The 17234-nt window shown below is 39.2% G+C and overlaps 1 protein-coding gene across 1 annotated transcript in view; it reads right to left on the minus strand.

The window, feature by feature from the left end:
- Positions 1 to 16919, minus strand: part of OTOA (otoancorin) — a 42945-nt gene extending 26026 nt beyond the window's left edge. The window contains exons 1-14 of the mRNA XM_009972112.3: positions 16770 to 16919; positions 15363 to 15500; positions 12276 to 12359; positions 11897 to 11925; positions 11775 to 11805; positions 11654 to 11681; positions 10605 to 10692; positions 9010 to 9141; positions 7405 to 7640; positions 7085 to 7188; positions 4239 to 4345; positions 3646 to 3785; positions 1031 to 1154; positions 442 to 657 (exon numbers count right to left, since the gene is read on the minus strand). Of these exons, the coding sequence (XP_009970414.2) occupies positions 442 to 657; positions 1031 to 1154; positions 3646 to 3785; positions 4239 to 4345; positions 7085 to 7188; positions 7405 to 7640; positions 9010 to 9141; positions 10605 to 10692; positions 11654 to 11681; positions 11775 to 11805; positions 11897 to 11925; positions 12276 to 12354 (1314 nt within the window). The 5' untranslated portion in view covers positions 12355 to 12359; positions 15363 to 15500; positions 16770 to 16919. The remainder of the gene's footprint in view (positions 1 to 441; positions 658 to 1030; positions 1155 to 3645; positions 3786 to 4238; positions 4346 to 7084; positions 7189 to 7404; positions 7641 to 9009; positions 9142 to 10604; positions 10693 to 11653; positions 11682 to 11774; positions 11806 to 11896; positions 11926 to 12275; positions 12360 to 15362; positions 15501 to 16769) is intronic.
- Positions 16920 to 17234: the final 315 nt, after the last annotated feature.

Consider the following 17234-nt stretch of genomic DNA (forward strand, 5'->3'; position numbering starts at 1 on the left):
TGAATACTTAATGTTTCTTGCCTGGGGATGCACTTTCCTCAGATTTCTTTCAATTCAGACAAGAATGTCCAAGGAATAAATGTAACAATTTTCTGAGAGGCTCCTTTTTTTTTGAAACTTCAGAGAGGACCCTGATTCTTTCCATTACAGTATATTTGAATATATAGTCTGGGATCTCTGATCATGCAAATTCTGCTTAGGGCAGCGATACAAAAAACCCAATATATACAACTGCCAAATGCAAATAGTCATTCTCTCTGTTACTTGATAATTACTTTGGGAGTAGAGTCTTGGAAGTTTTTGTTTTAAACAAAATTTTCAGACCACTAACAGTACTAAAAAAAAGTCTTGTACTAAACTTTTAAAAATTTACAGTTATCGTTGAGAAAAAGCCATTCCACTTTTAAAAACAGAAGGTAGGAAAGTTGGTATCAGAGGTACCTTTTCATAAGAGAGGTATTTACTGGACAAAATCATAACTTGGCTTTTTGCCCACCCAGAGACTTGGTTTAATGTTGCAATAGCATTATGCACTGCTTCAGGTGACAAAGATTCCAGCTGACTTGAAGTTAGTCCAACCACAGCATCTGACAGAGATCCAAGGATATCATTCAATGTCTGGTTTTGCATGGCAATGTTCAGGAGCTGAGATTTGAGCTAAAGTAAATAAAAAAAGCAGATGGGAAATAAAAGTCTGCCAAGAACCAATTTTCATTACCACACAAAACTTTAACTGGAATTTCTGGAATAGGCATTGGGAACCATTTAGTGAACACACTCTTCACAAAAAATAAAAAATAGAACCACAGTTGGTCAAAGGAATACGGAATAGGAGGAAACAGAATGAGAAAAGAATGAGCACTGTAAAAAAAACAGAAAAGTACTTTTATTGATTATATGATAGAGAACTATTTCCACTTATTTCTTAGATCCCAGTCATTTTTCAACCTCTCCTTTCCAAATTCAAGAAGAAAATCCCTCCTCTGTTTTGAGGATTAGGTTAGACAAAAAGAATGAGCATTGCACCCACCTTCTGAACCTCAGCCTGGAAACCTCTCAACTGATTGCATTTAATCATTTGATGAAGTAAAGCCCGGGCCACAGCAGCATCCATCTGTTCCATGTCATCATAAAAGCAAACCAATAAACCTAGCCTATATAGAAGAAAGTACATGAGCTAACTTCTGACATAAAAGGTGTAATTCTCAGGAAACTGAAATATAGCATGGTATACCTTACTTGTGCTCATAACTTGAATAATTTCTGTTACTAGTGCCTTAAACTGCAATATTTAAAACTTCACATGGCCTGAAATTGGGGTATGAGATATATGCACTGTTCTCTGTATTCAGCTGAACTCTAGCCGGATTGCTTTTGCTGTCAAAAATTTAACTTTCCTGGTTCCATTTGTCCATGGCTGGATTTTCTTAGCTAATGACTCCACTCCCCTTGGCAAAATTTGCAGTATCATCTCTGCTTTGAAAAGTATGGAGGGCTAAATAAGTCTCTAGAAGTGACTTGCTGAGTTCTTATCTGGATTTGACATTTTAAACTCTAAACCCTGCTTGGATTTCACATGTAAGATAACTCATTCATGTGTCAGAGCAGCAAGTAGAGCATTACAAAGTCTCTTTCTTGTTTCAGGTTTAAACAAAGCCCAGTGTATTTCACATCAAGCATATGACTGGCCGATGGATGGAGACCTGTCCAATTCAACAATGGCTAGGAGAAAAAACACTGAAGCTCACTGTCCTAGTTGTGCCACCACAGCAGTTAGCAAGGTAGTGTTGTGAACCAGACATGGAGCCCATTTTCCTCCACAGTACCTGTGCTGTAATATTAAAGTCAGCATTTCCATTAGCCTCTGTAAAACGCAACCACAACCACAGCTGGTGGTTATTATTAGTCATAATACCACCATGGGTAAGTGCGTGCTGTAAGTGGCCTTCTGACCTGGGCCTTGTGCTTATTTGCTGCCATTACCTGCAGCCCTGCAAAGGAGCTCTGAATTGTGCATCCTTCTCTGTGGACTTTAATCACTTGTGACGTTGATGAATTCATTTATGGGAAGCCTGAAACAATCCCCTGTCACTGTAAACAACTAGCCTTTGCTTTAATAATTTACACAGGACAAGAACCTGCAAAGCCCAGCTTTCTTGCTACAGTTTTTTTTTTTTTAGCAATTCAATAATACAGGCATAGGCAGCCTAGGAAATAATGTCCAGATGTGAACTAAATAAACAGTAGACAATGCTGCACCACTATCACAAACTCAGTAAAATTCTGCAGCACAGAAAGGTTTAGCTTTTAGTTCCTCTAGTCCCTCAACAACAACCTGCTTAGCAATACAACAAAATACTGCTTCAGCAGCCCATCTGAATCCATGGGACATCATCAAACTAATATACAAATCAAAGAAACATCTATAGCTGCATTTTTATAACAAATAATTACCTTCTGATGCATTATTGCATAGCCACAAAGAGCTCTTCATCTCCTTTGGGATTAGCAGCAATGAATAATACTACTTCTTAAAAGTGCATTTAAATCATCAGTATGGTTAAAATGAGTAATATAAAATAAGTGTGTTGTAAAAATGGAATATATTAAGGATTATGGAGCATGACATTTCCCTCGTCTGTGTAAATGTGGCACCTCTCATGGGTGGTAAAATAATTTTTAAGATTTCTGATGCTGAAATTTAGAGCGTGGGCACAACTCTTCTCTCGCTTACATCTCCAACAATCAGCAATATTTCATGGAAGTCAGTGAGTTATATTGCAATAATGACAGGAGCTTTGAAGCCATAAAGCATATTCTCCATTAGTTTAAAACTCCAAGGTATCCCCCAAGGAGACTACAAATAACTTCAGATAGTGGTGTCTTGGGACTAAATACATCCATTTATATGACAGTGTAAATGTAAATGCGGAGTACAGTACTTTCTCACAGGTAGCTCACTGCATATTTATGAGTAAGAGCAGTTTATTTTGTTTTTTTATTATTGTTAAAGTAAGTTCAGTGCTGATTTGACAGCCCTAAAAATGAAGTTTCCTGCTTACATACATAACTGTCACATGCATTTAAATGTGGCTCACCTCTACCCTGCAGGACAGAAAGAGGACAGCAGGATGGGCCTTATACCTCTTCACATTGTGACCTCTTTGGTGACACCCATGCCAATTAAAACCACTTGCAGTCCTGGCTGTCACGAGCTAAGACTTCCTCCTCCAATCCTAACTGCAACATGATTTCCACAAAACACCTCCATCTTTTGTGATTCAGTCAAGGCAACTCATGTCCTGCTATCCCGATTTATTTTATTGCTGTACTGCACAACATGATGGAGCTTTGATTGGATCCCCTAGATACTGCTGTAGTCCTCCTACTAATACTACAGACAACAATTCACTGTGAAGCAGGAGACAAAGCATTAGCTAATTAGGCACACCTCCAGAAATTCATAAAGTAGCAATTCTTCACTGTTGCTAACTAGGGTTGGATTTCAGCCTAGATTTTTCTGCTGGAAGGAAAAAGCTATGCCACATCAACAATTTCATCAGCTACTTATTGCTCCTCTCTTTCCTCTTTACTTATTAGTTCTCTCCATGCGCAGCCATAAAAGAAAAAGAAAAGCAGTCTTGCCTGTAGATAGTTGAAGTGTTTCTCATATCAAATCCTGATGAGTTTATTCTTTCCAAAAAAGCCTGTGCAAGCTCTGGTGTGATATCATACACTGTGTCCAGCTGCTTTGTTGCGTTGTCGTAGCTAATGAATAGTCTTATCTGAGCAGTACAAACAAAATCATGCATCAGAATTATGAAATAATTACATCAAATAAAATATATATTTGACATTCTAAATTAATTGACTCCATTCATGTTATAGAGAAAGGAAGAAGATGGATTTGGATAATACAATATTTCTGAAAGTAAAGCTGAGTGAGCAATTCTGTGTCAAATTGCCAAATAATTTGGGGGTCTTTTATCGTTGGTCCCTATCTTTCAGTACAAGTCACAGAAGTCTGATACAGATAAATAATTACATATTAATGACAGGCATTTTGAAATTCCAAAACCAGAATAATATTTGGTTGACAATGGATTTAGATTCACTTTATATTTAAGCAATTAAAACATATAAACTTCTTTTTCATGTTTAAGTTTGCATTTGTGTTCATATTGTTTGTAGCTGACATCACTTGACAATGATATATCCAACCACATTTTGTTACTTACTTCATTGAGACTAATCTTCAGAATTTCTTCTAATGGGAGATGGACCATGTATCTTCCCAAAATCCGTAAGTTTTCTGCACTGACCCAAGAAGTTGATTCATTGAAATCTGCTTTGTACAAATAAATACTCACTACAATGTTAAGAAAGGAATTATTTTTCAAATATGTTGTACCCAGTATATTGTTACTGGCAAATAATAAAAAAAAAAATCTGCAAATCAGAAAAATCCTTAGCAGATAGAGTCAGGTTCTGTCCCTTAGCACCACATTGTTATGAGCTCATACATTTTTTAATGAAAATGGAATGGAATAGTGTTTCAAATGTCTCAAATTGTCTCACATGAAAATGATTAATGTTTTAGGTTGTCAAAATAGAAAATGCGTAAAGTATGAGACAGGAAAAACTAAACCAATAATATTAAATATGGAGCAGTATTTTTTAAATTCAGTTTTTCTAATCAAATATATTATTTATGAACACCAGGAAGGCATGATACTTTGTAACACTTTATACATCTTGTATATTATTATTGATGATACTACTTATTTCAGCAATATGCAACAGCAACAATGGAGAAAATAAAAAATCATATACTTACATGGAAATAGGTTGACAAAAAAATACAAAATACTACATAACAGTTAAAAAAAGTCATTCATTTAGTAACATTCTCCAAAGGATTGGAAAGTAAATCAAGATCCAAATATCCCTGAGAAAAAAGTATTTATGGACTATGTGGGTACTCTGTGACACAAAGTGTTTTCTCCGAAGTGTCCTAATTCAGATGGCTCAAAATGTGATACCCCTGAACATACTTCTTAGCAGTGCTGATACTCACAACTCTGTTAAAATAAAATCATCAGTGCATTTTGAAGAGTTTTCAGTATCTGAAAAAAAACAGCCTATAAATATCAGAAGATGAAGAACCCCATTTAGTAAGCGATTTTTTTGAAAACGCAGATCTAAGATCCTTAGCTGAGACAAGATGATGCTCCCCACAGACCTGTCTGTTAGGACTCTGTTTTTTCAAGTGGTATTATCTGCCATTATCAGTAATATTAAGAGAGCTGAAAGACATGATAGAAGAATTAAACAAAAACGAGCACAATTTAAGGATACTGACTGTGGCCTTCAGCAGACTTGCAGTTACCAACCATGGTAGCCATGATCCCCAAAAACTGTTTTGTTATTTTTAAATAAGGTACAAAGTTACAGCCTCCTGTTTTTGCAAGGGCTACCAGCATGGTTCATCTCTGAATACCTTGGCATTTTTAATATGAAACATGAGAGAATTGGCTGAGTGGCAGAGAGATTTCTTGAAACATTTGACTCTTAAGACATAAAAGCCACATGTCACCTCCTGCTCACCCAGTGATCCAGCTGCAGGGGCTGCCTGACACTGTGGGGAGATATAGTATGGTGGAAAAGGCCCCTGCATTTCTTCCCTCTGCAGGATTAACAGAGACATGGTGATGAGCTCTCCATCACCAAAACCAGCAGAAATGCTTGCGAGGTGGCCCCATAAGCACCACAGATACAAAGCTTCTTTCAAGTTTATTTTTTGCTGAGCTTCAGTGAGGAAGATGCTGCTTCTGCAGAGGGCTGATCGCTTTCCCAGGTGGTCCCAGTGCTACCCACATATAAAGTTAAATTGAATAAAAGACCATTGCAGGACTCCTGTTGTCCCGCACTCCACGCTGTGATCCATGGTGTGCAGATACACCTGAGTGAGCTTTGGACTTGCCAACCTGGATGCTGGTAGCAGGCCAACTGTGCCTGCTCAGGGCTGATGTGTTCTACCAGAACTAGCTGGTAATCAGTCCACACCTCATGTCTTCAGGAGCAGCTTCACCATATCTGCACTGCATTGCATTTGAAGCAGCAACCAGGATGTAAGAGAGGCATAATTAGTCCCAGTCCCTCATTAGCTGGGTGATCTTTTACAAACTGAGGGTTCACTAATGTTTCAGACACAACCCAATATATCTGATGCTGTGGGATTTTCCCAGGACTGCTGAGTATCATCAGGCAAGTTCTGCATCTCTGCTTCCTCAGTAATGAACTGGCAGTAATACTACCTCAGAGCAGTGTCATGAACTTCCTCTCTGACTTAATGGGTTACTCTGATATTTTGAAATGGCAGAAGTCCTTGGAGCAAAATTTCACTGCAGTGAAGCAAGCAAGCATTTTGTCTTTGATTTCAAGGGAAAGAGAAAGAACATACACATCTAAAAGTCTAAAATGCCCCCACAACAGCACTACTGGGATGTTCAGTGAAACCCAGGCACTGGTTCTGTCAGTGCTGCTGCCGCTTTACAGCCCCCTCGTGGAGCCTGTCCTGCACTGTCCCTGCTGTGGCACATCTGTTAAAGTCATATTAACAAGGCAAACGTGGTAAAATGCATAAAATCAGTATTAATTAACTTTGTTTTTACCTTGTCCCTTTGCTGAATGAGTCAGTGCAATGTGCAAAACTTTCACAACATCCTGCATTCCTTTTGTATTTTTAAACAGTGCATTGGCTAATGTATTCTGAGACAGATCTATTTTTCTAGTCTGAACAACACGCCTGTACAGACAATTGTATCCTATTTAAGAAAAAGGACCCGAGTACAGAGACTTTGTACATAGTTCTGTGCAGAAGAACAAGCATCTTTGGAGAACTATTTTCCTTGACTAATATATATATTATATTTACTGTATTCTGGAGCAAAGGTATTCAAGACAGCTACTCTTAAACAGACCTGTGTTAAATTTGGGAAACAATTCAATACAACGGATAGACCTTTTGCTGACTGTTTTACTCTTATGATAAGCAAAAAGGAAAACTTTCTACATAACATACCACTCATGTTATAGGATGTTTGTAGAATCTGCTTCATCCATCCATACAGAGCTCTCTGTGTATTTGCTGAGGTTTTGTCATAAAGGTCCTTGAATACTGTTGATCTAAGTGATACAAGGGCATATTAGTTCACTAATGAGCTAATTATTTGGGTTTTTTAAGTGACACACATGGACAACTGTTATTAGAAACAGCAATGTATAAGCAGAAAGCTATATCTGGAAATCAAACTGAGAACATATAGTAACCTCTTTTTAAAGTATATATAGTCAGCAAATGCTACATAGTATTAATTGTGTCTGGAAAAATAAATGGCTTACAAATTTCTGAAAGCATCCTCCTGCAGAATGGTTGGGAGGCTTCCAGCGACATCAGGTTGGAGATAGTTCACTGCTGACATGTGCAAAACCTGGCTTAGGATATCCACACAGTCCAAAGCACTCATAGCCAGAAAGCATTTATCCAGTGTTATAAGGAACAAAGTCCTGTTCACTCCTGGGCTTTGAAAAAGCGTATCTCTAGTCTTGTCCCAGTCAAGAATAATATTTCCCATTTCCTGCAAGCAACAAAGGGTTAAAAGAACATATCTTTAATTCAATATATTGTTCGTTTTGAGGCCTGACAGAAAGCACTCTACAAACAATATGGTGCAAAATACTGGCTGGTTGCATTACTTCAGATAACTCCTTTCTGGAATTGGCCAGAGACCAGCTTGAGTCTTCTGACAAAATCAAAATGAAAACCAGAAAAATAATCCAAATGACTGAAATTATAGGGCGTGCTCTCATGAATTATTTTTTTACTTGGAAAATTAAAGGATATAAGAATTGAACGGGTATTATTTCATAGGCAATTTAATACATAGACATCTCTAGACGAGACCTTTTCCCGTGCAGTATTTATTGCAGCCATTACTACAAACATCTCCTCCAGAAGATGGGGCAACATCAAAGAACCAAGTCCAGGGAATAAAGTTACCCTGTCTGAGGATGGATTACTAGGTTGCTCCATCTCACATGTTGACGTGTCTAGGACAGCCTGTTCAAAGCTGATAGCCCTAGATCTGGTGATTTGTTCATGCAATATTATCAGTCCTGGAATAACTGGGCATGCCATTTGAGAACACAAAATTTACAGTTTATTGAAAGGGCTTACACTCTACTGCTCTGGCTCCCAATGCGTGCGTGCTGCACACCTATTCTATGTGCTTTGGCAGCAGGAGCTGCACCACCATTGTCTGAATAGCGGATTATAGTGTTTGTTCTGGACAGTCACCTCCTGCTTCTGAGGAAACACTCTCCCTTTCTCCCAGATTGATCTCCATCCCCTCAGCAATATCCACACGGGAGGCTCTTCCGCCTGGCAGGGAAGTGCCCAGTGCTCTCACACATCAGGCTATGACCCTACCCCTGCAGGGGAGAAACCTCCCTGGGTGGCACTCACTGACTTTGAGTGAGACTTTTAAAATGAGTCACACAGGGAACACACCACAGAGGCAAGCAAACAATGTTATGTTGCATCCCCTCCAAATTGCCTAACAATTTTCTTGCACACTCCCGTAAGTAATTAACAAGATAACTAACTTCACCTCCTTCAGTCATCTTGGCTCTCTTTCCAGCCACTGAAGAGAAGCAGATACTCCCTGAGAACAGTTGGTCCTACCTAGACACTTGTGTAGGAAGGTAAGTCGTTCTCTGGAGATCTGTTTCTCTCCACTGATTACAGAGAAAATCCAGATGACTGACTTGTCACCAAAGTTTTAGACAACTAGATTTAAATGACGTAAATCCAACCTAAGGAGAATCTTGGTTCTAATCCAAGCCAGCTAAGTAACTGTGTGGTATGCACTGCAAGACCCCCAGTCTGGTCCTTTCCCATTTATCTAAACCACTGACAGCAGCTTTTCTTTTTCACAAGTGACTTACAAGATGGTGCCTTCTGCTGTTGAAGAGATACTTCATTGCAGTTTGGAACTGCTGCTGATCAAGCTGTTGAAATTCAGATAGTAGTTGCCTAGGCTGGTATAAAAGGTTCTTCAGGTAACTTTTTATGGACATCTGAAGTATAGAAAAATATGCATAATATACATAAAATTCATACTATTGTACTGGGGCATCATTTACTCCCTGAAATTCTCCACTTAAAGAGAGGTAAGTGCTTAGCTCCTGCCTGCGTTGTCAACAACTAGAATAACTATACTCAACACAAACTGTAAACAAAAATAATCTAAATGTAATTCTGAAAGACAGTAATTTTTAAATCCTATTCTTGGCCTCAGAGTAAGTCCTCTTCAGTGAGTCATTTTAAGAAAAGCCTCAGTTTCTCACTTCATAAAAGAAAAGTAATAATGCTTTTCTTCTTCATACAGCAGAGATGTGAAAATGAACCTTTCAAAGAGCTCAGAAAAATCAGGTACTGTGTACTTATTACTATTACTTAAAAAAAGGAAGGAAACGTGCAACTAGATGAGAGAAAAAGTGTACCGGGTCATAAGGCAGAAATATTCTCTCACATCAAACTGCGTTACCAGTTAACAAACTCGTGCCTGTTTTGAAAATCTAAGGGGAATTATAACATTGGAACAGAAAACACTGTAAGGCTCATTAGCACCAGACTGGAGTAAAATCCCTTCTAATTGGTAACAGAATTATTTCAGAATTGGTTTGGAATTTGAGCTGAAACTGTTATTTGATGCCTTCACTTAGCCTGCATTGTCAGCAACAAATATTTACATAGATCCTTGTTGTCTAAGGGGTCCAGGCCTGATTACAGCCTTAAACTGTTAATAAATCTAATGAAATGAGAAGAGGCAGTGTTAGTCTCCTGTAGGTTTAGATAAGATATGACAGTGAAATGGAGCTTGGGAAAAGGTTTGAGCACTGTGGAACTGTATGGCCATAGGCTTTCAGGAATGCCTGAGGCTCAGAGATTGCACATTTGACACTTCCCTCTTCCAAAGTCTGTGTAGGGAGGAGTGAGTGGGTCAGGTTTTGATTAGCAGGCTACAGTTCCACTTAAACCAGCTCAGATGACCAGGGGTGAAGAACAATTACTTTTCCCTATGTCATTTCTACATTGATGATTTACAAAAACAGGGTTCAAAGGAGCCTTAAAAGGTGGATATATTTTGCAGGATGCTCTGGAGCCTCTCATTCCATCAGAAGCAGTGCAAACTACAGTAGTGGTCAAAATTTGGGAAAATCCTGCCATTTTGTGGAGAAATACACATACTGATGTTTATACACTCAATTCAGAAACAATTGCTGAGCCTGAAATCTCCTAATTTCTGATTTCCATCAGAGAAGAAGCAAAAATTTTGATCTTATTCCTGCCTTGTATTCTGCTGCAATCTGAAATCAAAGATGAACGAAAAAACATATTCCTAGTTCCTATTTATCTGCCACACTGTAGATCTGTTAGTTATCTCTATTATTGACAACCTAGTTTTAGCTACGGAGACAGGCTGCTTTTTTCATTCCTTTTAAAATAAGAATTCTCATGCATTTTAAATGGCACAAACCTGTAGGCTGCTAAGAGTAAACATATCTTCCTGGGCATGAAAATATGCCATGACTTTTGTAAGCGTATCTGCTGTCCAGTCATTAGAACTGTAATAGAAAACAGGATCAAAAATGCCAGTAAAATAATACAACATGTAAAATATCAGATTACAAGACAAAGCAAGAATAAGAAAAGCAAACACTGTTATCGATACCGTAAGGACATGAGTATTCAGCTTTTTGGCCTAACAAGACTAATAGCTGACCTATTTAATGCAATGAAAACATGTAGTTCAAGGAGGAACGGAATTAATTAGTTACAGGTTTTTTAATCTAACTCCACAACCACCCAAAATAATCTACGTTTTCCAACATGTTGCCATTAGTACCATCTCCAGGCATGAGACAAGCTGTGCTGTGGCTAGTCCGGAGGTATGGGTGTGCTTCCTGGCATCCTGTTATGCTTGTTCTGATCTGCTTGTAGAAAGAAAGCACAGTGTCTAATGGCTACTGCCTTTCCCTCAGCAGAGTCAGTAATTTCAGTGTGTCTTCTTTACACAGCCATTGATTTTCTCAAAATATGTAGGAGTGGAATTCCCTTTGAGGCTTATATTGCTCTTTCAAATTTAGACAAAATTAGCAAATAATTCAAAAGTCCGCAGAAGCTGCAAAAAGTGGGATGGATGGATGGATGGATGGATGGATGGATGGATGGATGGATGGATGGATGGATGGATGGATGAGGACTGAAAGATGGACAGAAAGTTGGAGCTGCACCTAATTTCCTTAAGAAGCCACTCTGAAACATATGAACAAAGTTAATTATCAAAACTTTTAAAACTCTAGTAGGTATTTATTCTCAGCTTCATTCTATGCATGTTTTTTGCTTTATTGTGAAAACAGCTTTTTCCTTGTTAAGAGGAAATACTCCTCACAGGAGACCTAAATCAAAGTAATCACGTGCCGATTTCATTCTATCTATAATGTTCCAGTTTCTGTGGAAATGAAACAGATCATATCTAAGTGCAAGATAATACTGAAAATCAAGATGGTGAGAGTAATACATTACCTCTGAAATTGAAGTATATCAAGGATGGCTACACATGAAAAATGGAACATAAAAAGTTATGGTGAGATATTGAGTTTTAATTCATTTTAGAAGCATAAGTGGGAACAATTTTGTACGTTACCATTCAGATATTTCCCAGTTATTACTTCCTCCTAAAGAAAAAATTATAAATATATGTAATAAATTATTATTTTTATATTACAATATAAAATGTTAGTAGAGAGATCAAATAAAAATACTAACCACAGCTTTGTGTAATAATGGAGGCAAATCTGTAAAAGATTATCCTGTTACTAAAAGTTGATTTAATGTTTTACCATTTAACTGTGTTAGACAAAAATACGTATGTTGAATGCAGTGAAACTATATATACATATATAATTTATTTATAAGCATTTAATGCAGTTTTGATTAAATGTATTTACAGAAAAACAGTGAAAATAAAAGGTTATTAAATAATAAGAAATCTTGGTCAAATTCTTTGCTGGCATAGCTCCATGAAGTCAAGAAGGCAGAGAATATGGTCCTAGCTACTAAACAAACAATACTGCATCTACTTTACTACACATAGCTTTTTCCATCCACACAAAATACATCCCTCATGCAAGAGTTCTGGTCTTACCTTCAGCGTTCTGACTGTGTGTAAACTCAGCAAGATTCACTGATATCAATAAGAAACATATCTTCAAAAGTCTGGACATTTCTTCTAGTGTTTATTAGAATCAGAAGATGTTTGGATTGAAAAGGAAAAAAGAAATAGAGTCAAAAGGCCATATAAAAAAAAACAGTCAACAGGCCATATTCACCCAAAACTTTCATAGCTATAAGAGACAACTTAAGCTATAGAGTAGAGATAGAGATCAGAATGATCTAAAAGTGCTTGCTCCCAAGTTTTTAATTTAGATCCTTTTCTAGGATAGAGATATCCACCAAGTGTGCATGTGCATTTCCCTTTTACCAAGTAGCTCTCTTAATTTTCTTTCTAGTAGCGCCGCTTATTTACTAGGACACATTTCACCTAATTACAACTTAAATGCTTCTGTTAAAACAAATCCTTTTAAACTCAAATAAAATAGAAAAGAAACAGAGATAGTGAAAAAGCAAATAGGAAAGAAGCTCCAAACAAACCCTAAACTTTTTCTAGCTCATTAAGTTGCCTGCACGATTACTGCAGACTAGGACTGGTACCTTCCATTTGCAGATCTCTGACCTCAAACGGTGGGAGGACCTGGCCCTCTCACTTGCCCCATGTCAGTGCACGGTGCTCCAGGCAGGGAGGGTGAAGGAGCGCTCCCCTCCTCTGCTGCCTCACTTTGAACAAAGGGAGAAATGTCCTTGTGCCTTTCAAAGCATAGGAAAAATGATACATTTGGGAATTGGAGTTCAAGACCATGCCCATTTAGATGGATCAAAGCTCTAGTCTGTACTCATGAGAAGTGTACCATCCATTTTTCACCATCAGCTAGGACACAGTTTCTATGGAAATATGTATTTTAGTAGTTCTTGCTGTTTCTGCTGCCCTGTGCTATGCAGCATAAAGATCACTGAAAGATAAATTAGCTGGAAGGGCAGTAATGGGATACCTGGAGCTTTTCACCAGGGTGTCACTCATTCTCATCAGAAAAGACTTGAGAGTCTCACAGCTGTCCTATATAAAATTAATTTGCTTCTTTTGATCTAGATCCTGAAGGACAAAGATGCACATTGCAATAATGCAACAGGATAGAAAGGAAGCAGAGACTGAGCAGGTCGCGCTCACACAGGTGTTTCTGCAGCCACGTCCCCCATGCAGCACTGAGGACAATGAGCTGCTTTAATCCACATTGCACTAAGTTTACTGCAGAGAGAATTTTCTACCTCTGCACCCTCAGTCTGGCCCGCTGCCCAGCTGTGAGAGTCACCATCCACACAGGTAAAACAATTTATTGAACTGAGATATTAGGTGATGCCCTGCTCTACAGATTGCAGCTTCTTACACTGGGTTTAGTCCCTGATTTTAAAAAATGAAAATGACATGGAGGGTCCCGTCGGCCAACTTTGATCTGACCCTGAGATGACTTTGTTAGGTCTTCTCTCCCCTTCCTTCATTTCAAGGGTTATCTGCAGTCACACCTAATTTCTGCATTTCTTTTTGTTGCTGAATTTGGATTTTTTTTTTTTAAATTCTCCGCCATAGCTTGAGTTACAGATCTGAACATCTGATAAATACAAACGCCTTTTTCAGATTGTTTAATCTCATGTATCAGCAAGGTACTCTTTTATGAAAATGTCTTTCAACAGCCTCTAGCAATACTTCAGTCTATCACAAATACCTAACTCCAGTCTTGAAACTGGAGTGACTCAAGCTGACAGATGCTAAAAAATTTAAACATTAGGCTTAAAGAAGCTATCGCTTCTGTCCTGTTCTTGCACACACTGAAACCCATTTCAGCTATTCTTTTGGGAGCACCACAGTACATGTCTCTCATTCAGACGTATCTGGTTTCCTAGACAATGAACTTTCTTGTTTGTTTCTGCCTTTGCCCTATTAATTTTGCAGTAAGGTTTGATTACTAAGCATAGTTTAAATCATACTACCAATGTCAATCTCAGTTTGTTTATCCCAGCTCATTCACTTTGATCATGGAGTGTATTTTAATTAAAACATGCTAAGTTAATATACAAGGAAATTAAATGCAAAGGGAAGTTCTTTTTTATCCTAACTCCAGTGGACAATTAGCAGGTGCAGGAAAATCCTGCTGTACAATAGCCCTGCTTGGTAAAACAATCTGTGGGATGAAATAGTTCCGTTTGTCAGTGAAACTAGCCTGTTTGCAGAAATTCACTGCAGCTTTTAGACCATCCCAAATCACCCTGTCAGTATCTCTTACAGATCCCATCCAGCATTTCCCCAGAGATCGTTCCTTGCACCATGGCAACATATGCTGTGGTCTGATCTCCGAGCTGTCACCCTTGCAAGATTCTCTGGTTATGGGGAGCTCCCAGATTGCCCTCTCCTCTTGCTCCCTAAATAGCAGCTCTTCCATGTAAAGAAACAGACATTTTATCACTTACTCCAATGCAGCTGCTGCCTTATCTGAAGCTTGATAACCAGAAAGCTAACCTCATAATCAGAAGTCTTGCTGATAAGCCCTTGCACGGACAGTGCTCACCCTCCCCCTTGAAGCCAGGCTCTCAGCACATCTGAAAAAAAGCCCTGTATGCAGCGAGGGGAAGTAAAAACCCTCTTCAAGGCATTCAGGCTGGAAAGGGAGAAAGGAACGTAAGGGGAAGGCAGAAGAGAAGAAAGAGATGGTGGGTTCTTGGGGAGAGCCAGGACCCCACGGCACTTTACCCGCCTCTGCTGTGTGCGCCTCCTTCCCCGCACCCGCAGCGCACTGAGCTGGCCGGCTGCAGCCAAGGCCCCCGAGAGCAGGGGGCAGGGACTGGGGCCAGCACCGCCTCGCAGCCTCAGGTGCCTGCAGCAGCACCCAGCCCAGCCCGAGGGGAGGGGAAAAGCCTCCTCTGCTGGGGGGCAGAGCGTGACAGACTCCCGGAGCAGGCAGAAGAGAATGCTTCCCCTCCCGAGGTGAAGAGAACACCACGGATTGAGTTGGGGAAACACAGAGAGCCAGGCTGGTGCTGCCCAGCACCCTGCTCCCCCCAGCTCTCCCCTCAGCACGGGCAGGGGGCCCAGGGCTCCTCGGAGCAGAACATGCACTGACTGTACCTGGGATCACCCTGCAAAAGGGGGCTGTGGTTTCTGTGAGATGACGTTGTTCCAACTTTGTGTGGAAAGTTTCCGATTAAATGATATGATGCCCTCGCACGGTATCTTTTTCCTGCGATGAAACACATCCAGTGCCACCTTGACAGAACAGATAGTTTAGTTACTCTCCAGGGCAAACAGTGCATGTTAGTGAGAACACCGAAGAGCAACTTGCACACCATCACCCACAGCAAGACAGGGACAGCAGGGGGATGAGGCTGGTTCCCCAAGCCTGGGAGTAATGAATTTGGTGAATTTGCAATAAACCCTTGTCCCCTTGGATGACATCTTAAGTGTTTCAGGCGGTTTAGGCAACTACTGGACTCAAGTTTCTTTGGCACGGGTTGTGTGAGCAGACATCAACTGCACACAAATGCACTCTCGAGTCCCAGAAAGAGAACCAAATTCCTTCCCTGACACAGTGAGCCATGCTGTACCCCTGTCTTTGCAAGGAACTCTGATTTTAGAAGTACAGGTGTAGGCAGAGTCCCTTGGGGCTACTCTGTATGTTCAACAGGCCTAAGCAGGTTTTTGACCCTGAGGAACATGGTCCCATAGAATTTAAGCTTACTTGGTTCATAGCTATTCCCTGTCATTGTTCACATTTAAAAGTGTTTTAACTCCCCATCTCAAGTGTAAGAATACTTGTTTAAATAGAGATAACAAAATAGGAAATCACAAGGAAAAAGCCCACTATTATTTACATTGCACCTTCTGTCCCAAAACCTCTCAAAGCTATTACAAACCAAAGTCCTAACTGAGAGGACCAAAAGATGAGACATGAAATGCATAGTCTCTTGTGTGATTTTTAACCTGTGGGATTAAAACACTTAAGTACCTTTTAAGAAGTTTGTCTTAATACATATTTGCTACATGAAGCTAAATTAATCACACATTAAAAAACATATTTTCCCACTAGATGAGTACAACTGAAGGTAACAAACCAAAACCAGATTCACTCCAAAGCATATGTAGCTCATTTTTCCAACAGACAAATCTGACTGTACTCTGACAAAATTCAACAGCACATGCTGAAATGAGAATAATACCAAGCCTGAACTACTGTTGAAAAAACCCACCAGTAAAGCCCTTCACCCCATACTACAGAATACTTACTATTTCATAAAGATTTCTCAGTTGAGAATAAAAGGTGATTAAATTAGCAAGAGAAATCACTAACCATCAGGCAAAGGAAGTAAAAGGTAAACCTATAAAGACATGCTGAAGCATCCTACCTGGCATAACATCACCAATCATTTAAAAAAAAAAAAAATCAAACGACAAAAAAAAACAACAAAAAAACCCCAACACCACACAACTTTTTTAGACTTCAAAAGCAAAAGGTAAGTCAGCTCTTACTTTACTTACCAGCTGATAGACAAGCTGAGGTTTCTCTGCTCTCTCACAACACTTACATCCCAAGCAATGCAAGACACACACCTGCCAGTTCTGTACTGCTTATGATGCCGCTTGTTGTTTTAAAGGACGGTTATATCCCAACTGCCAGAAATTATCCATTTTAAACAGAGTTTTTAAACCAAGACATGTTAAAATAAATAGCATTTGAGTGTTCCTGAAGAAAAAAAAAATGTCCCAAGCTAGCAAAACATTCAAAATCAGGACCCTATAGCCTGACTCTCAGAGGCAGTTTTTTTCAAAATTTACAAGAAACTGCCTGCAAGTTTTTTAAAGCTGAAAACTTCTGGGAACAACTTGCTTAGAAAGTTTATTAAACCCATCAGTCTGAAGAGCAGTTTTGGCAAGTTCTACCATAACCCCTTTAGTTGGAAAATGGCATATGCAAAAGCAATGAGGATTTATGAGGCTTTGAGA

Source organism: Tyto alba, unplaced genomic scaffold, assembly GCF_018691265.1.
Source record: "Tyto alba isolate M040663 unplaced genomic scaffold, T.alba_DEE_v4.0 Super-Scaffold_28, whole genome shotgun sequence".
In the NCBI taxonomy this organism is placed as follows: Eukaryota; Metazoa; Chordata; class Aves; order Strigiformes; family Tytonidae; genus Tyto; species Tyto alba.